Here is a 25,190-nt window from a genome sequence, read left to right as displayed (position 1 = left end):
CTGTCCCATTTTAAGTTCTGGCTAAAGATGAGAAGATTAATATTATTTTGTGTAAATTAATCTTGCTCATCAAAAGTAAGACAGAAAAAGGTTTATTAGCATCAGAGCTTAGCAAATTTGGACAGGAACCAAATAAAGAATAAAGCAGCTATCAGAACCCAACCCCAGGTCTACTGGTATTCTAGATGATGTGTATATATTATCACATATCAGAAGGTTTTGGAATGAATGTCTTCATGTTTCTCCCAACATGATGATATTGTGAATATGATCACTGGCAGCCACGATATAATATATAATATATAATATTTGATCCTGAATCAGCTTTTGCTCAGAGGCCAAGTCAGAAATTTCAGAGCCGTTGACTCAAAGACAAAATTTACTGTAATGATTCCGATGGCAAACAATGCTAAGTTCAGATAAAGACTGTCATCTATGTAAAAATGTTGGACTATATATTATACTGTATATGTTTCATGAAAATATAAACACATAGAACATGTTCATGTTGATCCTTTTCATGTCATTGGAGGGAAGTTCAGTCTGTAACATACCAATGCAGTTCTACCTGCATGAGTAGATAAACCCCTGCTACTAGATACATATCACCTGACAGTGAATGAAGAAAATAAGAGCAGAACAGAAGTCTAGGCGAAATCGATTGAGCTCTTCTGATGAATGATTAAAAAATAACTATTTACAACACTTGTTTATCTACAACACAGAAATCGTGTCCTCAATTAGAACATGCACAAGTCAAGGACCTTATCAAAACAAAGTTGATTTCTTTAAGTAATGTTTGACTGTTTAAACACACTTTCAAAAACGGACCGTTGTCAAATGTCCTGTCGTCGCCATGGTACTCAGACTACGAGCATGTAGAAAGTAATAATATATACATTGAACAGAACAGATAATAATATTGTACATTTCAATAATATTCCCTGTTTGATTGAAGACTCATACATTATAGTCTATATATAGGCAGAAATGATTTTCAAAGCAAACTCCTTAGGAAATTTACATAACTTTTCATAGTTTTCCACAACAGATATTTCACTCTGCAAATGAATGTTGTTATGTAGCATCCACAAAACGGAGTAAGTTTGGCCAGTAATTACAATGATCTCATTGAGTAAATTGACATTTGCTGCATGGATGTTGTTGAACGAGACATCCATGCAAGTCTGTATAAATGAGGTCCCTTAGAAAACTATTAACAACAGTTGTGTTGAGAATTACAAAACAGAAAAAAGAGAACCCCCGACACTGTAATACTTTGCTCTGTACATAAATTGTTGCGCTCGCCGGCTTTACACACTAGTACAGTTTGGAATCTCCCTTGTGCTCTCGTAGGCATTTCCGACTCCCCCTGAGCAGAAACAAATGAAACGAAAGAAGAAAAAAATAAGCCAAGAACAAAGATGCTTTAGAAACAAGCCAAGCCAAGAACAAAGACAGAGCTGCTTAAATGGCTAAAAGACAAATAACTACTTTGACACTGACACCATGGACATGTGTTAATGTCCAACTATGGCACATGTCCGTTGTTGTCCAAAAACTATTAAAACACATCAATGAGCCTCTCTGTTGCTTCATTATTATGAACATGGGCACTGTCATTTAATTTGAGTCAAACACATGTACACTCTTTTCCTGCTAGAAATGTTTAATAGAGTAGCATATGTGTATTAATCCACGGCTGAAAATAGTCCCTAATAAATGCACTATGAACTCCTGCTTGTGAAACATTTTCCAGTGCCCTGCTGATTCAAAAAAATACACAATACTTTTTTCCCTCTTTTTTTTTAAATTGCTAAATTTAAGATTAAAAGACTAAACAATGGGCTTAAGGCCACAAATATGACCTAATGTGCCCTTGGGACAAAATATCATTCAAAAGATAAGATATAAGATAAAGAAAAGATAAGTGATACGAGTTTGCACAAGTGAGGCCACAATTCACCCTAACCCTATTTCCAAACAGAACTGAATTGTGAAGGGCACTAACCCTAAATAAACCTTAGATTAAAAAGGGTATTGTATTGGGAAAACACTCAGATAAACACAATGGGCCTCATGCAAGAAACAGTTGTATGGAGGTAATGGTTTGGTTTTACTACCCTAGCAAGATGTTTTTTAGCATTCAATTTTATATCAAACCTTTTTTATGTCTGTGACGGTGCATGCAACAGTGGAGACAGGCTTCACAGCACTGGTCATTTATTCACATTCTTTGTTTTTCTACGTGGCCTTTAATTCCACCTCTTAAGCTACTAAATAATCTGTGTTTCTGTTTATCCATTTCTGAGAGTAGGACCTCAGTCTCAGAGCTCGTCAAGTTCTTCTTCTTAGTCTTGAGTTTTGTCTTGAGTCTTGAGTTTTGAAGAATGAAGCTTCTCTACAACTTGCTGGACGCCTGCTGACCTTATATGGCATTTTGAGGGCATCAATTATGCTAATTTACTGTGTTTGGTGAATCCCACCCGTACAGGTCCATCTCACCAAAACAGTAAGATACATTTAAGATAGACAGAAAGGTTCTTGCATGAGGCCCATTGTTGGTTTTGTTGGCAGTATGAAAACATACAGACTAATATCAGCCTTATCCTTTAAAATACAGCTCTATGAAGCATGACTTCAATGACTGAAAATAATCAATCCACAAATGAATGCCTCCACTCCCTCTGAACATCTGCCATTCATTTAGGAGGTTAATAACAAACTGTTCAAATCTTACACTAAGTCCGAGAAACAGTTCACCCCTTCACTATAACATTTTCTTTTCTTTTGGCATACTCTCTTATATTAGCACTGGAGTGGACACAAATGTTTATTGAACTACATGAATGTGTATTTTAATGATCTGGTGTATTTTCACTTCTCTGAACAGGGCTTTTCAGCATTACTTGATATATTTTCTTGGTTAAAATGAGCCGCAGCCTGGATTTAAGATGGATTTAAAGCAGAATACTGATGGCTGGTGCTTGAAAGACCTGTTTCCATTTTCTACAGCTATTATATTTTTCAGCAGCGAGGTCAAAATCAGCTAAGAATCCTAAACTGTGAAAGTACAGGAGCTTTAACTGTTATGAAACTATTCCAGAGCCAAATGTATCCAGAGAATGCATTGACCTGATGACCTGTAATGCATATTGTTGGTAATGCGGGAAAAAAAACAGACTCTGAGCTTCATATAAGGTCAAAGTAAGCAATATGTGGCTAATTTGCTTTTGACAACTTGTTGTTTTTTGTGTTGGGCTGAAATATTCCCTTTAAACAAGTTATTAAGGCCTCTGTCTTTACGCTGCAGCTGGCCTATTGAATCCCGAGGCCACATGCTTAAACGTGTTGATTTTATTAATTATTCATTGTTCTCAGAGCTGCGAGTCTTGCTGGAATCCACTCTTTACTCCATTAAAACCCTTCCAGTACTGTCTCTAGTCTGTGGCTCCCTTCTGCTTTCATGTTCACTGAATAATTAAAAATGCTAAAAGGAGATTAAGTTGCCAATTCTCTGTTTAAAAAATAATCCAAATTCAAATAACTAAAGTGTGCCTAAGGGGTGAATCTGCACACATTGAATCTATTATCGAATTGACTTTTTACTCCAAAACTGTCTTATGTATTCATGAAAGAAACAAATCCTGACTCGCCTAATCACAAGCCCTTTCAAGGAACTGACAGTGTGATAATGTTCATTCAGTATGGAAGCTTTTTACTTACTTTTGACCCTGGCATCCAGTTCCTTCTCCATGAGTTCTTTGGATGTGGAGAACTCACTCAGCGTGATTTTAGGCGTGCTGTCTCCTTGGCCTACTGAGCCAATCATCTCCTGTTCTTTCTCCTGGTTCACCTCAGCGTATATGTTGATCCAAGGTATTTTTCTATAGATTTGTGAAGAGAGACGATAACGATGTTTAAAAAAAAACATCTTGTCTTTCTTGCAACATTTGGTGGGGAAAACACTTTATTTTACAGGTTAGGGTAACATTTATTATTAATTATCTGGACATAGATATTACCATACCCCAACAAGACTTTATAAAATGAAACTAATGAATGATAATTAATGCTGGAAAGGTAAAACAGAGGTAGGAACCTTCCTGCACTGTAGCTGGGAATGTGGATTAGTGATACCATTCTGAGTTGAAGTTGTGTCTGCTTGGGTACAGGAATCCTCCTGACTCCTGCTTGGTGTTTATTAGGGGTTAGTTCTCAAGTATCCAATGTATCAAAAAGAATATTTTCTGTTATTATGGTAGCTTTGGTTACAGCCTACAGAATTATCTTCAAACATTTGAAAACTGCTGTGTCTCCAGACCTGAAGGACTGGATAAATGACACATCTCATGAGTCTCAACAGGAACGTGGACAATGGAACAATCGCTTTGGAGTTCTTTTGGACCTTTACAAGGACTGATGAAAATTGGTTCAAAGTTACCAGTGACTGAATATTGTACACCCCCTTCCACTCTTTTATGAACTGAATTTGAGTTAGATTTATTTGCATTTTTATTTCTGATTATTTAATAATCCTCTTGTCTATAGACCATGTTTCATAAGTTCTACACCAGAACCAGAACCAATACCTCTATCACCAACCCTGCATCTATGGAAGTTACTGTTATCATTGAAAATTCAGTAAAAATTGAAATGACAAAAAGTATTATCTGGAAAATTTCTGAGTAAGGAACAGATTGGTTTATTTGGTTAAGTACATATTCATTACGTCTAGGCTCATATGTAGTTGTTAATTTGTGATTTTTTTAACACATTAGATGTAGGTTGTTATTACAAATGACCAAATGACATCAACCTTCCAAGGAAATGTCCTGAGAAGGAATCAAGAGTCACATTCATTGAAACTCCCATTAAACTAAGATCAACCATTCCCTCTGAGAGTGAAAATAAACACATTCAACTTTTTCTTCATAAGTCATAAATAGCTCTGAAATGACAAACTTTTAGTGCAAACCCATTAATATATTTCACAACTAACCTCAAAGAAATGTCCTCTTCCATCGTGCTGATCTGCTATGACATGCCAACGTTCAATGTTGTGTAGACTATAATCATTCCTCAATAACTAATTTACAGGCAAATTACAGTAACAGTGGTATATTTTCCCATCTGTATTTATAACAGCTAATATACATCTTTATTTAGTCACCATCCAATTTATTTCCAATTACTATTCATTTTGGTTCTTAATTGCACTATTTTGTCAACTGTGAGATTTCTTGAAAAATGCATCCTCTTTAGACTAATGGGAAAAATTCATATCCATAATTAATGACAGCTTTTCCATTTCCTTCCGACTTTTCAAGAGAATCATTTTGAGTATGAATAATTTATTCAGCAAATAACAGCCAAGGCACAGCAACGGCATATTAAATGGTCGTTTTCTCCGCATTTGATCACTGATTAAATCCGGTGCATGTGCTTCATGCATTGGAATGATGCTGCAAGTATATCTACAACCTCTAGGGGGGGGGGGGTACGTCAAATCTCAAGGCGCAATTGTAATTGATTGGTCCATAATGTGCTGCTCTGATATCATCAATAATAGATAATGTGGTTACAGATATACAGTCTACTAAACTATGTGCAGCAGGTAGAAGAAATCACAAGGGTGTGTACCTCTTGAATTTGTAGATGAGGAACACTGCTAGGCCCAGGAACACCACTGATAGGAGCATCAGCATAGCTGAGCTGCTGTGTCTAGGGTTTGAATCCACCAAGGGTGCTGTGGAAGACAGACAAGACAGAGATTCTTCTATTGTTACACATACAGTAGAGGCACAGTTGTTGGAATCCAGTGAATAACCACATATAACAATTTATCATTCATAAATCAGGCCTATTTCTATCTGAATAGTCTAAATAAATGTGCTTTGTCCCCAGAGTGTGATTTGTGAAAATCACTCCCTGGGGTTTGAAGTGTTTTTATTCATGAAAATAAATCAGAACCACAGTGGGCCGAAAGAGCCTATTAGGCTATTTCTTGCAGCTTGAAAACCATGATCATTCACTGAACCTAACCAAGTGTTTTGTGCCTGTGCCTAAACACAGCATTGTCACATCATAAAACCTCATTTTTTAACAGTGATGTGTTATTGGTTTTGGAAAGCACAGAAAAATAAAGTCCTGGTGATAACCGCTAATGGGGCGCACAATTGGAAAATACTCCTTTGTGTCATTCTGGAGTCCCATGGTCAAAAGACATATTTAGTCATTTAAATTAGACTACCTATTGTGTATAACTGTAGAGGGTAGTTAAGCATTTGGCTACATTTGCTGCATTTAAATCATATTAATGATAATCAACCCTTTATCGGGAGAATAACTGTATTTGGTAACTTCCTGTAAACATCCAAAATAGCCTCCCCATGCCTCTCTGTGAGGTTGTAGAACCATGTGGAAGTTTTATATTGGTAAATGTTTTACCCCAGACCAGTGAGGAACCATACATGGTAACTTCATGGACATTGATTTGCAAAATAAAAATGAAACATTTTGAAAAAAGTCACAAAAGTCATGTAATATCCCCAATAACTTTGGGGCATTTTTACCATATTTTCCAAAACTATGTGTAAAACCTGTGGTAATAAGTTGGAATGAAGTTGGCTAAAAAGGTCTAACACAGAATTGGGTGATAATGTATACCTTATGCTTTATAAACACAAAAGTTGTTTGGTTGACGAGAGACAGCAGGAGGGTTAAATTACATGTTGTTAACTAACATTGTTGGAAACTGTGTTTAACTGAATAATGTTGACTAATGTGCACTAACTTTACAATTAATAAGGTAAATGACAGTATACATTATATATTACAAATACAAACAGTAGCAGGGTCCAAAAGTCTAACGATTGGTTCAGACCAGGCACGGAAGCGCAGCACTTGGAAATTCTCGCGCGTGCCACAGACCTTCAGTTCACACCAGAGGTGTATTTCCCCGCACCGGTCGGCAAGCGGCCCTGCTCCTTGGCTCCTCTGTTGTCACACGTGGAGCTGTTTTTTCACTGTCTCTGTTTGTGTGTGTATGACACCCCACCCCTTATAGCCAGCCCACTCTGTGTCCCTCTCTCTTTTGTGTGTGTGTGTGTGTGTGTGTGTGTGTTCGTTCATCTCATGCTCTGATTAGACACACACACACACCACATTCGTCAAACGGCGTGTTTAATTATTGAAAAATAGTTTTATTTTGACATGTTTTATTTAGAAAACCGGATTCTCTCGTTGTTGCTTTGTTTGACTTCCTGTCCGGCTTGACAGATTCGGCCGCGGCACACGGAGAAAATGGACCAGACGCCGAAATGATCACTGCACGGCGCGGGGCTTCCTATGTGAACGACACCATTGGTTAACATGGGCGCCAAAAGGAAAGTAGCTCCGCTCCTCGGTGCTTCGCAGCTAATCGCAGCGCTTCCGTGCCCGGTGTGAACCAGGCCTAAGACTACTAACCCATTCATACACTGACACACAACAATGATGCACTGAGATGAGGTGTGTATATTTAATATCTAAAAAGGTCATAAGAAGAATATAATTTATCCATTTCAGGTGGATTTGAAATGTTCAGATGCACTTGCTCACATTTATCTCCAACGAGAGCCCAACTCAAATAAGCTCTTCCTGCGATTAATGTCACAGCACATGGTTTTTGCTTAAATTCCTCTCATTATTTTGGAGAGTGCAATAATATCTGTCATTGTAAAGGAAATCATATTGCATTTTCCCTTCATTTCCGTGCGAGGACCTTCAGCTCAGAGACGGAGGCACATACACCGGTGACCTTTCTCAAGCAGCTTGAAGGCTTTTTAGACCTTTTCTTGGGAGGTGAAATATAAAGTGGGATCCAGCTGGGTACACCTCCAATGTCATTAGAGTGCAGCAAACCACAGAACGTCACCGAGCAGCACATGCCAGGCTGTTAATACCTAGCACTTTGAGCTACAGACAACTCACGGCTGCGTGCCTCCAGAGACCGTGTGCCTAATGAAAGCAGCCAAGCAATGAAGTCAGTGTAAGATCCGTCCAGCTGTGGGACACAAGACTTGTGGAGGACTATCACGGACTAAGCCAGTAAAAGTGTATTTTTCCAGACCGACAACATTATTCAAAACTGATTCGCCCGCATGAATTCAGCATGGAGTTGAAACCCATATTAGCAATTTGTTTCTTTTTGGCAGGAGTGCATTTGAAGGTCTCGTACCCAACCAACCTTTCTATTTCCAGCAGTTACAAACCGAACAGAGCTGTTGATTCTTCAAGCTTTTTTAATTCTGCTTCTGCCCTTAAATTGTACAGTGTTCTTTCTCAAGGACTAAATATTCAACATAATTATACTCGGCGTAACACTCATTTTGTGGTTGGATGGCTGTAAAAGAAATAGAACAGATGTTCAGCTTTTGATGGCAGGCATAAAAAGATCCCTCGTCTCAAGGAGCTCCACTTAAAATCAAACCCCTCCCACACTCCCCTGTGTTCTTTTGCCTGGGATGGAGGCAGACTGACAAGAATTTTAATTGGTGGACCAAAGAAAAAATCTTGTTGTCAAAATATGATTATTACTTTTCTATTTCTTGGCACTTCAAAATGAAAAAATGAAAAAATACTAGGGCATAACAAAATTACCCTGCAAAGTTCATATTAAGGTTGATAACTTAATGAAAGTATTGGAAGCAAAGAGAGCAAATGTTTCTTACCCAGTGTTAATTGTGTGTTGTACACAATCACCCTTACACCAGGCTTCAGCTCGAACTCCACCAAATTTTGGTTCAGCGCACTTACAATGATGTCAGACACCTGTTAAACAGACACGACATGGTATATTTTCAGTCTGAATAATACAATTTATCAAGTTAAAATACAATCATAGTCTCCCGTACCTGCTCTAATTCCTCCTCGCTCTTTTTCTTCCCCTCCGATTGATTCTTGTGAGGTAACAGGAAGAGCTCAGCAGCTGTCGGAACTCCCGGGAACACAGCTACCAAAAGCTGCTCTTCTGGGAAGTCAGATACCTGTGGAGAGGCAGGAACATGCTCCATTAGCTATCAAGTTGTGACAGGCAAGCGTTATAAATAAAATAAAAAAAACGTGCAACTTTGTGCTGGCACTGCTGGGACCATTAAATCATACATCGGTTATGTCAGCCTTGCTGGCTGTGAAATAGATATGAAATAGATTACTGAGTGAGATAGGAACTGTATTCATCTTTGGCATCAAGACTCTGATCTGGTCATTCCTCACAAGAATGCTCCAAGCTAATTAAACAAGTGCTGGATAAATGTTGCAGTGAGAAGAGTATAGCATGTGAGTATAGCAGCAGACTCGGGATGACTGCCTGAACTAGCTTTGCTGTATATTAGGTACTGTATGTAGCTGCTGGAGTTACTCCATGCTAAAACATCCTAGTTTATGTATAAAAACTGTTACCAAGTATCCAACAATGACTTACTGGACTGTATTAAAGCAAAGCTAACACATTTTTATTTATATAGCACAGTCCTTTACTAGTAAAGTCAATGGGCCTCATTCACAATCAGCGCCTACATACAAATCTGTTTTTTTTTATTTTCATTCATTGCATATTAAAGAAAATAGATGCATAATGCAAAAGATTGTACATAATACATGCAGTATATTGAGATTAGAAAAGAGAACAATGACTAACAAAAGAGAAATGTGCAGGAGAAGTCATCAGGGCTTGTTGGGTGGTCCTCATAAAACTGTGCTTAAACCGTATGTATGAATGTTTTAAGTACAAATCCAGGATTCATTCATATGTATATATATTAATATGTATATATTAATATGTTCATGCATGAATTTGCTCTCACTCTGCAAACAAATTTAGAACTGCACAAATTATAAACATCCTACTTTTAAATGACAGTAGCTTATATATTGAAATGTCCATATTATAATGTGACTCTGATTAATTGGCTGAGCAGTAGAGATTTATTTAGTTCAGTTGCACAGATCTATACATTTACCAACATTTTATTTAGTTATGGATGTACTGCGCAGTAGTGGTGCAACAGGTATGCAGGGTGTGTTCACTACTGTGCTCCAAATGTTGGTACCAATGACATGTTCATTAGCCAAATCTGCTTTTTCTGGCTTCTACTAACTGAACTATTGTTTGTATTTCACTAGCAGTAAAGTTTGTCACACTTTTACCATCATGGTCCTCTCTGCAATGAATGACAGCTCTCTCCACTGCTGCACAGCTCCAACAGAACTTTCCTTATATCAAGAAATTAATAGCAGGCATAGGCCCGTCAGATCAGAATGATTGTGATTCACTAACATATAAATGGTGGTATAAACACTGTCACCAATCTGATGGTAGTTTTAGGTATAAAAGCTTTTTATGTGCACATATGAAAGTACATGCACAAAATAAAAGTAATGGGTCTACACCCTCTTATAAACTGCAGGATGCCGCATAACCTTCTATTAAAGATTATTTTACAGTTGTCACATAATTTAATTATGTATTTAAACTCTCATTAAAGATATAAATGCCTGTTTTTCAGTCAGGCAACGTTTCAAGAGTTGGTTTTCAAGTGCCTGACTTTTTCACCTTGTTCAAAGAGTGTTAGATGATGTAAATTATGTTTTATTACATGTCATTTCTGTTTTTTTTTGGTTTTTTTTATAATCGAGTATGGAATATGTTTTCTTTGGACATGTTTTGAGTAAATGCTTCAAACATACAAAGAAAGAAAAAAAAATACCTTTGAAATATCCATGGTGCTGGTTATTGTTTTTTTTTATATATTTTAAAGAGTAATGTCAGTTACTAATTGATAAGATGTGACATGATTTATGAACTACAGCAAACATTTTTTTAATTGAATATCAAATGTAAATGTACTAAGCGTAAAACAAATCCATTAAAAATAATGGCGAGTTAAATGTTAGTATTTTGGTACTTTTTGACACCAGTGCATTAGTTTATTCACTTTTCATCACCAACAAGCAGTGGCGTTACTATCTTCCCTCTCAACTACTGCTGTTCTATACTATTGTTTGATTGAGGGAGAGAAGTAGAGAGTGAAAAAGAGAGGTGGTAAAACTGAGACAGGGTGCAACAGAGTGAGATATACAAGAAGACAGTGTGTTAAATGCATAATGACCTTTATTATAGTCCTCTTCTAGTCTAGTAACACATCAGACATTGTGTTCATATTGTACAGAATGTGTGAAATGTTCAATGCTAGATTAAGATCAGAGAACTGAAACTACTTGATGAAGGTTATTGATAGATTGGAATTATATTTCTATATTATTATATCGTTAAATAACGAAAATGCCACTGTTGACCTCTGGTATGAGACATGGGATAAATCTGCATCTCTATTGTCAAATTCAGATGTTTACTGTGTAGGCTAATATGAACATCACACTACTTTCCGTATAGGCATTAGAAAGGAGATTAGCTGCATAATTTTGCAGTTTAATTTGTAGAAGTGTGTGAAAAGCATCCATCATGGTAAATGTACATGTTTTGTACCCATGTCTGTCTGTTCATTATAATTATAAATGACCATGAAATCTGGTACAGACATTAATTGTGTCCACAGAATGAATCCTACTGAAACTCCCTGACTTTTCTCCATCTGAAATTAATTAAACATTCATCAGTAAAGAGTGAATCAGCAATAATAACGTAGCAACAAATTTAGTGAAGCGTATAATAGCGATGTCAGTTCCAGTTAATTCTGCTTTTGAAAGACCAACAACTAACCTGTTTATTTTTATGAAAGGCTGTAATGCAGCTTTTATTTGTGAGAGCTAGCTTGTTAGTCCTGGTTAGCTTTACTTTTAGCTCATCCTTGTTCACAGTGTTTTCAATGCATTTAGTCACGGTAGCTATCAATGGCATAGCTAATGTACCTAACTAGATAGACTGTCAGTTAAGTTTATATCCACGCCATGAAGTCTTTCAGAGCACACAACACTGTAAACACCTGTCACATTCCCAGTATGGTGCTGCTGAATCCATGACAACACAGCTACACCCTATTTTTATACAGTCTATATAGGCTTAAACCAGTACAGCACGGCTATGCTAATAATGCTAGTCATGCTAACTAGCTGCTAGCCCCCATGCAGGCTGGTAAAATATCAATGTCAGAGACTCTGTATGCAGCACTTCAGTCATTAAATGTGTGTTTTTAAAACTTATTTCAGCTCAATGTAATAGGTAACAGATTATTAGTTACTCTATTTAAAATGTAATAAGTGAACTATTTCAATTACTTTCAAAGTAATATAATATAAGTGTAACCATTAAGCTCCAAAATCTAAGTTCAGGTGTTTTTCATGGATACTGACATGATTTATAAGAGAGATCATTTCTTATAGAGCAAGTTTAATCTCTCACTAGAAAATGTATTCATTAGTTCATGTAGATTTTGGAATATAAAATAAATTTCAAAAACTCTGGCATGGACTTATTTGGTAATGTGATCCAAATAAGCCCACATCATGATTTATTTACATAATATAAAAAATATTGTTTTCAAAGAATTAATAACAGCAATATATGTATTCAGTAACATGTTAAATATTAAAACATGAGGAAAAAACCCTCCTGAGCAAAATCTTAAAGGTGTGACTTCAGATGTAATCTTCTTTGTAATCATCAACATTTTCATCAGTAACTGTCATTTAATGACACATTTTTCTCAGTAACTGTAACAGATTACAGTTACATTTATCTTGTAATTAAATTATGTAACACCGTTACATGTAACTTACTCCCCAACACTGCTGGTGATCAACATGTGTAACGTGGTTAAATGATCAGTGGTTAACCATTGATATTCCTGGCATATAATAAGATAGAATAGTCATAGAACAATTACATTGACTGAATATCATAGTCTAACCTGCCTTCAAACAAATAGAAGTCTATTTATAAGAAACAAACAATAGAGAACAAATTAAGCGAAAGTTTTCTGGATTCATCTCAATTTCCACAGCTGACAAAAGCTTATTTTTCTTTTGATAGAAAAGGTGAAGACAAACAACTGTTCTTTCCTATTTCTTTGTTTGATTTTTGTTTTCCAGAAAAAATGTTTTAAGCCTTACGCTTATACAAGCACAGAAGGCAGAGCCTGGGTGGTGATCACTCTTCATTTTAGAGCCTGTGATGTTTTTATGTTTTCTCTAGTGCCTGGGTGGACAATGGAGTTGGTATAGTCAAAGCACATCAATTATCAAGCACAAAAATCACTATTTGAGTACCAAAGTAGTGAACAAATGATAGCTGTAGGCATGACTTACAATGAGAGAAGGGGTAGTGGAGGTGGAGATAAAGTGAATAGGATGATAGAAGAGGTAATAGCCCCTGAAAAAAAATCAATACACTTGGACCATGTTTGTTCTCATTGCAATAAGTTATTAGTATAAAAAGGTGGCTGGCTGTTCTGGAGCTCTCCCTTTTCATGCCTTGCAAATGTACTGTTGGATACAAAAATCATATTGGGATGGATAAAAAAGATTCCACAGTGCAATATTTATGTGCAAGTTTATTTGAAGAAATACTATTTGAAGAAGCTCTGGAGGGGCTCAGCATGGAAACAAAATCATGTGCATGCAAGTAAAAGGGACTGGAGTTCTACACATTCAGTAGATATATTTTGTTTGTTTTTTTGCATGTAGAACTTATTTTGAAATTATCTTCCAAGGCAGATGGATTTGTGAGATCATGACATTATGAGATGCCATCTTGTCAGACTCTAATTTATGTCTGGACCACCATGATTTGGACCAATCAGTAAATCCAGCTCTTTTCTAAGGTAAGATGGTGATAGACAGTAACAGGCAACTGGTTCTTACAATCACCTGCCTAATAGTTGTTTTAGAAGGCGTCTGCCCTTGTCCAAACTGTTTCCATGGATGATAGCATTTTTGGCATTTCCATATAACGTTTAGCTAACACTGTCACCTGGGTAATCCAGGGTTCATGCTCAACTAACTGCCTACAAGACCAAAGGTGTGTTGTTGCATAAAGGGAAGTACATGATTGCCTTGCACCATTTCAGCAAATTGATTCTCCCCAAACAGCCAACTTTACAGACATTAACTGTAAGCTAGATAGGAACTGACCCTCTGCTTGTGTGTGGCAGCTTATATTAGCCTCTGACTTACTTCATAACTTACTTTTCCTCTTGTCTCTGCACGATTACAAAATTGTTTTTGTTGAATTTTTGGCTCAACTTGAACGTGTTGCATGTCTTTGCCTCAATCTTTGCTGCTCTGAGTATAATCATGCATACTTTTTTATAATGTCTTACCATTAACTTTATATACAATCTGGCACTTTGAAAATTGCATTCAGTCTGAACACATGATTAAGAGTCTACAGCCATGGTAGCCTCTCTGTGAGATTGTTCTAAGGCACCACCAGTGCTTTGAGCTAATAATGAAAATGTTAACATGTTTATGTTTTTAGTGATAATTAGCAAAAACTCATTGAAGAGGGCAACCAAGTTAACTAAGTAATTTTACCTTGGTTGCCCTCTTCAATGACTTTTTGCTAATTATCACTAAAAAACAAAGTACTGTTGAGGCTGATGGGGAATATCATTACTTTTGCAGGTATTTAGTCATGTATATTGGACAGATAACCTTGCATTTTGACCTAGATGAGATGCCAGTTGATCACCAATGTTATTATGGTTTATCTTTTGGAAATAAATTATGTTGTACCAAATTTAATGGCAATCTATCCAGTTGGGCCTTTGTGGCGCAAGAATAAAAGTCAAACAATCTCTGAGATCATTGGGATTCATCATCTGGGAACCCTGAATGTGTGTTGAATTTCATTTGTGCAAATTGATCTTGATCTTTTACTCAAAATGTTTAATCTGCTGTTGGAGCCAGATTAAACATGTGTCATGTCAATAGGAATCATCCTCTGGGGACCTTAAATACTGTATCTTTAACACATTTCATAGCAGTCCATCCACAAATTGTTGAGATATTGCACTGAGAAAACAACAATGTCAACCTCATGTGGGCCCTATAGGGTAAAAGTCAGGTGATTACCAAAGCCAGCAGGATTCATCCTCTGGAGACTACATGTATGTCTGTACCAAATGTCATAGCAAATAACTGTCGAGATATTGTGGTCTGGGCCAAAGTAGCGGAACAAAGTACCAACTGACTGACATTTTCATTCTTTGAGCTATGCTGCTAGCATTACCACTGAGATGTTTTACACACTGTAAGCTGACATTTGCTCCCACTGTGGAGGCTATACAAGTATAACACTATTTAAGACCTCTGATCACTTAAACCAATACTAACACTAACTCTAATTTATGTATTTATAAAATGAATCCTAATTTTAATTGGAATCCAGATTGCTTTTCAATTGTGAGGAGAATCACTTTAAAACCCAATATGCATTATAGTCATTTGAGAGTAAGTTAATTATCAACATTGCAATTGTTTAAAAGGGTGAAAAGTAGAAAATATCACATTACTCTGCCAATTTACCATGCATCAGTCGGATGAGAAAGTATTTTGCGCCTTAGGGGAAGCAATGGGAGATGATAGCTTGATATCTTACATTAACCTTCGAGGGAAGCTATGGGGGAGTATGGACATTGTAAACCGTATTAGTTTGAACTGAGGGAATGTGAGAGGGAGGCGGCTGGACACTGGAATGAAATAACCTCTATTACTGAGTGTGCATTCAGGACAGGAGGCAGTAGCGCTGAAATGAGCCTAGGTGAAGAGTGCAAAGTCATGACTTGAAAGATTCAGCAAGTGGGCTACGCGGCAGCACACCCCAGTTAAATGGACCTTGACTTTAATTGCAAGTTGTTCCCTTTCTCATCTTCTATTTTATTGTTGGGGAGTTGTTTACTATGTTGAAAAGCCATCAGTTTCTGTACTGGCCTCTGCCTCAAGCAAGAGTTCTCAACCATAACAAAATAGAGGAAAAATAAGCCTTCCTGTCACCACTTGGATAATATGTTTGTCTGGAAATGAACTTTGTCAGCACCAGCCTCATAAACAGATCTACAGCCCTTTCATATGGGGAACGGCTGACTTCAAACTCTAACGGGATAATGTGAAAAGATGAAAACAAACAAAAGTGACATATCAGCCACTGTCCACAAGTATAATATGATAAAAAAGCACATATTGGAACTGTCACTATTTTCATCTACTGTTCAATTTTACTTCACTTCAAGGGAATGCTGTGATAGTGTTTATATACTGTAACCCTAGAGCTATGACTCCATTCAAGTAAGTAGGGGTTCCCACTGTAAAACTGCATGACTTTATCTGGTCCTCATCCACTAATAGACAAGATATTTAAGACAATTTCCAAATAATGATTGTTGTTGATTGATGTTAATGACACTATGGTTTCTCCTCACTAAATACATTAGGCCAAAATGAACAGAAGTGTAAGTAACTATGATGTAATGAAGGAAGAAAAACTAACAATTTGAAATTAGCACAAGTTAATTGCCAAATAGTAAAGCTGGTGTCCTCTGAGAGTCTGGAGCCCCAGAGCAGTTTGGTTTTTAACACGGTGTAATATAAAGCATAACTGTACATAAACTAATGGTATTGCACAAAGTATCTTAAAAATAAGGTAGGAACAGGTGTGACAGATTATATACATTTTATATACAACATTGCAGCACTGTGACAAATAAAAACACTTGCACTGTTAATGCAGCGTACCATATCACCATAAAGCAATATAGACTACTAGCACCTATGCATGTACAACCTAGTCAGAGGTTACAATAAGTGCCCAAATTAGCCAATATAGTTTAACTGTGACAATCACAACCTGCTTTTTTTCAAAAATACACTTCTCTTTGACTTATATAGTTAGTGATAAAAACAGTAAGGGTCAAACATTCAGCTGGTAAAAAATGACCTAAAGTCACATTTACTCCATCTAGTGGACCTCCAGTCTATATTATGGATGCCCACCAGAATATGCCACTTTCCAAAACTGTTGTTGTTTTATGGTGTGAGACGCTGTGTTTAAGGTTTAGGCAGCAAAATCACTTGGGTTGGGTTTGGGAAAAATCATGGTTTTGGAAAGTGGTTTATACTTCTTATAGTTATGGAACCTTTATCACCCTGGCAAGAGGGGGACAAAACAATGTCTCAACATGCAGCTGAAAACACAACACTCGCTGTTGGAAAAGAGAAGCAAACAGCAGTGCAGCAAAATCCACATCTTTCCATCTTTCCATCTTTCCATCTATCCATCTATCTATCTATCTATCTATCTATCTATCTATCTATCCACGCAACCACAGGTGGACTGCACATCAGGCCACCGGGACAATTCCTGATGGCCTGATGGTTGTTCTGGCCTGACTAACAGTCAACTTCACCAGCAACAATATAGTGAGCAAGAATGAGTAGCCGGATGCCTGGACCAATCAAATCCACTTACTTAATCACGCTATTCGGCGTGGAACAGCAATCAAACAAATTTAATCTGCCCTGTTATTCAAGTTGCGAGAAATGGAGGGACAGAAGAAAAGGAAAGGTGGAGCAGAGAGGGAGAAGGACAGAAGAGAGGAAAGGTGGAGCAGGGAGGGAGAAGGACAGAAGAAAAGGAAAGGTGGGGCAGAGAGGGAGAAGGACAGAAGAAAAGGAAAGGTGGAGCAGAGAGGGAGAAGGACAGAAGAGAGGAAAGGTGGAGCAGAGAGGGAGAAGGACAGAAGAAAAGGAAAGGTGGAGCAGAGAGGGAGAGGGACAGAAGAAAAGGAAAGGTGGAGCAGAGAGGGAGAAGGACAGAAGAAAAGGAAAGGTGGAGCAGAGAGGGAGAAGGACTGAAGAAAAGGAAAGGTGGAGCAGAGAGGGAGAAGGACAGAAGAAAAGGAAAGGTGGAGCAGAGAGGGAGAAGGACAGAAGAGAGGAAAGGTGGAGCAGAGAGGGAGAAGGACAGAAGAAAAGGAAAGGTGGAGCAGAGAGGGAGAAGGACAAAAGAGAGGAAAGGTGGAGCAGAGAGGGAGAAGGACAGAAGAAAAGGAAAGGTGGAGCCACTGATGCAGCTAAATATAGTAAAATAAGTGACACCAGGAGTGTTCCCCAGGAGGGCAGGTCAGTCAAGAAGGTTATAGTTTTTGTTTATATCATTCAATCACATCCTTTACACCAGTATTATTCATCATGAGTCTTTTTCATAGAGATTGTGTTGTAAAACTGATTTAAGTTGTTGACAGCTCTCCACCACTGTCTGTTACACTGAGAGAGAGGAGAGGAGCAGTTAATGTTAGTCTGCTGCAGTTTGCTGTCATTAATAGTCTTTACTTTTCATTTGATTCATTTGCCACATATACAGAGAGGACTGAAATAGGCTATCACATTTGAATAAAGGGTTTTCAATGAAAATACTGTATTCAAATAGAGAGCTTATTGGTCACTCCCAAATTTATTTGAACCATTATGACAACAAATAGGGTTAGAATAAAAAATTAGAAGTCTGCATGGAAATGGTGACCTGGAATGGTCAAATTCCTGTCCCAGTCCGCCCCTGAACCCAACTCAAAAATCACCTTATCAAACCAGTCTGTACTGTATCACCTAAACTGCCCTACTGCCCTAGGTCATAATTGCTACGACCACTAAATGGCATAAATATTACTGTAGCCTGTAGGTAATGTTTCCCGGTCTGAATTTTATACCTATATTGTCGTTTTTATTGTTTGGACTGGATGTAAATTACACTAGCCCTTAACAGCTCATGAATGCATCAACAAGACTTTAATTTAAGGCTGAAATTTACAGCTTCAGTCCAGTGAGTTCAAACATAAATAAAACCAGTGTGTGTACAGGATTGTTAATATTGATTGAGTCTAAATAATGTAGCAGAAATGCATTACTTATGGTCTTGATGGAGAAAAGCAATTTCTAAATATAATGTCTTAATACAATTTAAAAACGTAATATAATGAAAACTGAGTAAAGGGTTTAGGATTAGGGTTAGGGTTAGGGTTGTCATTACAGTCCGGTTTGAGTTGTAAAATCAATTGACTCAAAGTATATGTGTCTGGGTTATCTAGGTTATTCATGAGATCCTCTTCACCCATTTAAAATATTCTTCCAAAAGCACCCACCTGCAGCTCTAGTGTTCAGTTGGTTGGTAAGATGCCCGAGAGCACAGCACCACTAAACGCAGTCCACCACTCATGAGCTGTGAATGGGGAGATGAGTAGCACTTAACAATGATGGGTGAGCTTCCCACACACTGTCAGAGCACGCACACCCCTCCTACGTTCAAGTACGCTGACACGCACACACATTAGACGCAGTTACAGGTATCGTCGCTTGCACGTCCAGACCGACCTGATTTGATATAATTTCATCTATGACTTTTAAAATGAAGGAATCAGCACTCATGAAGCCATCTTGGGAGATAAGGAAAAGCAGAGGCGTCTTCGCACCTGTCTGATGATGAATCACAGGGTGGCCCGAGGGCGTTCTCTTGCCGCACCAATGAGCCCAGAGTATTGGGCAGCACAAGTAATAGGGGTATAGGAAATAACTGAGAAATAGCAGGGTGAGAAAGAATGTAGGGGATAAAAAAGACAGAGTAAAGCAGAAGACGAAGAGACAGAAGAATGAGAGGAAAAATAGAGTGGGGGGGGGGGGGAAGGTGAGAGAAAATGAAAATCACTCACTTGGAGCAGAGCCTTCTTAATTACTCTCCCCACATCCTGTCTCCACTCGGGTATGTCGGGGTTGAACTCGTCCAGATTAGGGGAGAAAGATAAAAGTAGAGATTTGAAGAATTCTGTCGAGAAGAGTCGGGGGAGAATCAGCCATTAATTCACTGAGATCCGGGGGCATTATTCTCAAGGAGCTGTGCCAACTGTCATTTTGCTCAAGTTGAGTTTCAGGTAGTTAACACTTGATGAAAAAGAAGAGGGTTTCTCATATCCCCCTGCACTTCCCTTTGGCTAAATGTACCAGATGCACTTCTAGATAATTAGAAAATGTCACAGCTTTTCGCCAATTCATCCACTGGTAATAAATCATTGCATTTTACAGATACTTGCAGTTGGATTACTTTATTCCAGATGAATACATATTCATTCTAACAGTATGCTAATGTGATATATTTCACTCAAGTAGGAGCAGTTTTATGTCACATTTTACACAAGACAGAGTCTGAAGATTATCTGGCATTTGGGAACAAGTAGTCTGAAAGGATGCATTTGGAAGTATTTAATTGCTTCCAACAAAACAGCCCTTTGTTAGCATTTTACAAAGTTCGTAGATGCCAATAGTACTTGTTAGCACTTGTTATGAGCTCCCACAAGCAATTAGAAAACCAATACTGACCTTTGACAGCTATGGTCTTGGTATCCTGTAGTATGCTGTTTGCTGCAGCCACTTGGACAGTGATGGTGTGCATTCCCTCATTTGGGAAGGTGTGTGAGATACTCCCATCCAAGCTTATCACTGGCTTTAAGCAAAGAAGGTAAAGTTACAAAAAATATTACATTTCACACGAACATAGCACAGCTCTTCTCCCAGTACACCATGCGTCATTCACCAAACACTTTCAGATGTCTTGCCTTCATCAGAGTGGTGTCTGAGGTCAATCAGTGGTATGACTTGCAGATTCACAAAAAGCTATTGTTTTAGAACAATATGAAGTTATCCTTAAGTACTACGATGGCTGCTATGTTTCAAAACATGACTACAGTTCTTTTCCTTCTGGTCGGGGTAGATGAAGAATCAGAGGATCACCAAAGTCATTAAAGATTTGTCCTATGGGTACCAGGGATGTCTGTGTCAACTTTTATGGCAATGTAACTAACAGTTGTCAAGCAATGCCAACAGGTACCATACCATCCACTTCTTTTTATTCACATTTCACAAGTGGAGCATACAAAAACCTGAGTAGAAATACTGACATGATGTTTACGACGTTAATGTCACTTTAACGCCCGCTGAAGGTTGTGTTCCACCAAGAAGACGAAAAACAATGGCAGACAAAAACATCAGATATGCATGGATCTGTGAGACTATATTGTCAAATTAATAAAAGAAACAGACAGAAATGTCACATGAGGTCTAATTACTCCTGACTCAACAGATGTTTATCTTGACACCTTGACTTGTTTCAACCTAAATTTCACTACTTTTCGATGGAAACCTAGCTGGAGTATAGAATTAGTGATGTATGAGTCACGGACACTTGTTCAATGGACCATGCATAAGGAAACAGTCTTGGACACCACATTGAGGAGGTAAGATAGTCAAAAATGTTTGGTGAATAAATATGGCATACTGGAGAGGAGATGTTTCCCATTTTCATGAACTTTAATACCTCCTCACTGTGTGTGCATTCTCAAAGTAAGAAACACATCTTCCTTGCATTTGATTAGGTGCCACACTTTTATAAACTTTATGACAGAAACAATTCTCCTCAAAAAATAATGATGCTTTTACAAAAATAACAGATAAAACCCAGGAACGCAAGCAAAAGAAACTAAGACTGAAATGTATATTAATGAGCCTTGTCTTAGAGAACTTACCTCAGTATTGTTGCCTAGCCACCAGAAGTAGGTGACTGTGCGTGAGTGGCTTGGCAAAACCACTGCTGTGATGTTCACCTCCTTGTTCCTTATGACCACGAAGGGAGCAAGAAGCTGGACATGCTCCACTGGACCTAAGAAAGAAAGACCACAGAGGAGTTGATGGCTGCTTCTAATGAGGCACACTTGAGAGTGTGATTCTCATTCAAATGGAAAAAGCCAATTGGCAAGATCGAAAAATCCCAAGTAGATGGGGTATAAGGCTTTTGTCAGGGAGAGGATCATTCTGAAAAAAACATTCCCAGAACCTCATCTAATGCATTCAGGAATATGATTCACCCCCCATACTCTGTACAGGATAGTGTGGAAACATTTTAGTAGCAAATAAAGTTTAAATATCACATCCAGAGAATATTTACTCTCAGAAGACACTCTCAAGGTGTTGCCAACTGTGCCTTAATAAGACATAATGGATGCAAATACCTTTTCAAACTCAAAAATGTATAGCTTCTAAAACCATTCGGTTTTGTCAAAATAGACAAGTGGGTTCTTTTTATGGTATTTGAAACAGTATATGAGAGAATTAAGGAAATAATATACCTTGAATTTATCCACATAAAAAACGGTCACATCATGAAAAGGATGCCAACAAACAGAAAAACAAACGACATAACAATGGGATCATTCTTCCACTTTGGTGCCTACTACAATATATGCAAAATGAGCTGTCTGCTGGCAGGTGTACTAAGATTAAATACAGTAGGTAAGACATAGCTGCTTGAACAATGAGCATGCTGTGACGCCAGGAGATGAAAGAGCGTTGAAGTGATTTTTCTTGGTCTCAGATTGCACTTTGTTTTTGTCACATCAGATTGTGACAGTTCAATTATTATAAATAACTATGTCAGTAAGTTGGCAGTACCTGTTTATTAAATATCTTATCCTCAGTACATATTTGTCATTGTCTTTTGTCAGTTTTTTTACAGGTTAAATAAGATTTTGCTCTCTGGGGTGAAATAACTGCAGTGAGCATTTATGCATGTTTGTTTGGTAGATCGATGTCATAATCTACATTGCTTCACCTTACATCACTATACTTAAAGTCTGTCTCATGGATATTGCATGGATATTGTCAGTCACCACACAAGCTGAGGTTTCTAGAGGGTAACATTACATTTTACATTAAAAATATCTGCTTTTTCCTCCCATAATAGTAGCTAGGTAGCTAGCAAGTTATGCAAGGAAGATGATATTGACATTCTTAATGTTACCTATAAAGCTATGATTGGTTGATGTGACGTCCAGTAAGCAGGCGATCAGGCCAAAGATCCCCACAGAAAGAAAAACCTTGTTTACCATGTAGCATTCTAGCATTCCACTGTTTACCAGGGAACTATGAAGATGGAAAAGAGACTCGTCACCACTGTGATGACCTTTCTAAAAATCTGTACAACATTGCCATGAGGGAGTACAAAGACATCAATCGCCTAGCCTTTAACAAGTGCTTTGAGTTGCCTAATTATACCATAATAATCTTGATCATGCTTTGGTTAATTACAGGGGGATTATGTAGACAAATCAAAAGAAGACATGATCATTAAAACATTTCCTCATTATGTTGATGCAAATAGTACTCCAGGCAACACACTGTTTCGTTCAGAATGTATTTGCTCCTGTAACTTATTTGTATTTAAATATAGTATTTAGGGGACGGTGTAGTCACTCCAGACCTTGAGCAATTAGTTGCTAACACATTTTATTTACAGGTCGACCAAAAAAAAGTCATCTCCATAGTCACAATAAAGTTTGTGTGTGTAATATCAAACAGCAGCTTATCATATCATTTTCTGACAGTATAAAGTTGTGACTGAGAACAATCACCACAGGTCTACATGTGTCTGTAACTATGACTGCGCCTAAAAAAAAGTCTGATTCTAACACCGAAAATATGTCGACGCCATCATGTATTTTTTTGACATGATACCTTCTGGGTAATCGCTCCGAACCTCCCCACTAAGAACCTAATAGGACCTGACAGGGGTCTAGGTTGCTTTACACTAATCTCAGGGATGAAGTTTGCCACCGTGGACAGATGTAATTCACCACTTTGGCGAAAAAAAAAAAAAAAACTCCAATGAACGGTTGGTGCAGCTCTGTGGTCTGGGCTGTTCGTCTCGCCGAGGCTTCTGTTAACTCTCATCCTCTTTAACCAGAACTAATCTTTATCCCCACTTTGAGATGCTCAGAGTGTGTATGTGCACGGAAGTGTGTTAGTGTGTTTGAATGAAAGAGAGAGAGGGAGAGAGAGAGAGACTGATTTGGCATTAAATATACTGAGCTTAGAAATCATTGTGGTAGTTTTTAGTATTTCCACTAAAAGCATCACCTGCACTGTGAAGTAAATCCTGCTAAAATTACTGCTGTCAGAAATGTATAAATGCAGAACACACTGGCTGACACATCAGGATGGCGAGAGGTTAAATAAAAATGGATTGAACCAATCGATAAAAGAGCGACACACAAAACAGTGAGACAATTTAACACACACTGAGATGATTATTGAAAACTTAAATAATATAGTATATTATTCATTCAGGAGTAGAATACTGTAGTTACCGTATTGTAGTCGCTGTGTGAAATCTGTCAACCTTTAAGTATTCTATTGTTTTTCTGTCACATCCTCAGATAACAGGCAATTACCTACACCAGCCTTAAAGGCCCATTTCTCTGTTTCACTTTGTGCCCACAGTGAAATCATACATAAGCCAGTTACAACCTTCCTCAAAATAAGTTGCTTGCTTTTATCACAGCTGCTTTATTGCATAATCCTGTGTGTAGGTCAGTACAGTTCATTTCAGTTTAGCATGGATCAACAGCACGGCTGCCATTCAGGTAGACATGTTTAAGCACCTGGAGCTAAATGTACAAAATGAAAAGAACACATTGCTGCTTTATGTTCAATGTTTGTCTCCCTTATGAGTTGTCAAAACCATATATTCAAGGATGCCAAAAAAAAAGCACAACTTTCTTTCTTTTTCTTTCCCTCCCCCCCTCAGGATAGTTTTGAAGCTGTACAATGCATGATAAACCCAGGTGTTAGGCTCAAAAAAACATGAAAGCAGCAGCGTGCACTTTCAATAATGTGGCTTACATGTTACATGCAGGAAGAGTGTTGTGGTGTCATAACCCATGTTGTTCTCTGCCAGGGCCGTGACACGGAATATCCCGGCGGATTTGTAGACGTGTTTGATCCCCTCCTCGGTCCAGCTCAGGTTGGAGTAGGACACGGCCGTGCCATCGCCAAAATCCAGCTGGATGTTGGTCCGTAAAGAGTCACCCTGAAACACAGCACCGCAGGGGTCCGTTTAGCCACAGCTTCAAGCCCCGTATAAAGAGGATGGACTGTCGCCACTTTTTTCATGTGTAAGCACTCTGTGGCTGCTTTATGAGAGGAGAGCAGTGAGCAACATACAAGCAGAAACTAGGAAATGACAGTGTACACCATGTTATTTACAGAAGAGTGACTTATAGATGTTGAAATGTGGATTTTTGTGGCATACATGACACTCAGCACTGGTGACATCCATGGCAACATAGTACCAAGATTACATACTGTAGGTCATT

At 38.0% G+C, this 25,190-nt stretch overlaps 1 protein-coding gene across 2 annotated transcripts in view; it reads right to left on the bottom strand.

The window, feature by feature from the left end:
* Positions 1-1,257: 1,257 nt before the first annotated feature.
* The window catches only part of sorcs3a (sortilin related VPS10 domain containing receptor 3a), a 208,659-nt gene continuing 184,726 nt past the window's right edge, over positions 1,258-25,190 (bottom strand). For both annotated transcript variants that reach the window (XM_053328447.1, XM_053328454.1), the window contains 9 exons: positions 24,718-24,904; positions 21,567-21,700; positions 20,365-20,488; positions 19,701-19,813; positions 8,898-9,029; positions 8,715-8,814; positions 5,644-5,749; positions 3,727-3,887; positions 1,258-1,372 (listed from right to left, as the gene is read on the bottom strand). In XM_053328447.1, coding sequence (XP_053184422.1) covers positions 1,314-1,372; positions 3,727-3,887; positions 5,644-5,749; positions 8,715-8,814; positions 8,898-9,029; positions 19,701-19,813; positions 20,365-20,488; positions 21,567-21,700; positions 24,718-24,904 — 1,116 coding nt within the window. In that variant the 3' untranslated portion in view covers positions 1,258-1,313. The remainder of the gene's footprint in view (positions 1,373-3,726; positions 3,888-5,643; positions 5,750-8,714; positions 8,815-8,897; positions 9,030-19,700; positions 19,814-20,364; positions 20,489-21,566; positions 21,701-24,717; positions 24,905-25,190) is intronic.

The sequence above is a fragment of the Scomber japonicus genome, chromosome 2 (genome assembly GCF_027409825.1).
Source record: "Scomber japonicus isolate fScoJap1 chromosome 2, fScoJap1.pri, whole genome shotgun sequence".
Classification (NCBI taxonomy): domain Eukaryota; kingdom Metazoa; phylum Chordata; class Actinopteri; order Scombriformes; family Scombridae; genus Scomber; species Scomber japonicus.
Note: the sequence above shows the minus strand (reverse complement) of the source record. Positions and strands in the feature narration are given on the sequence as shown.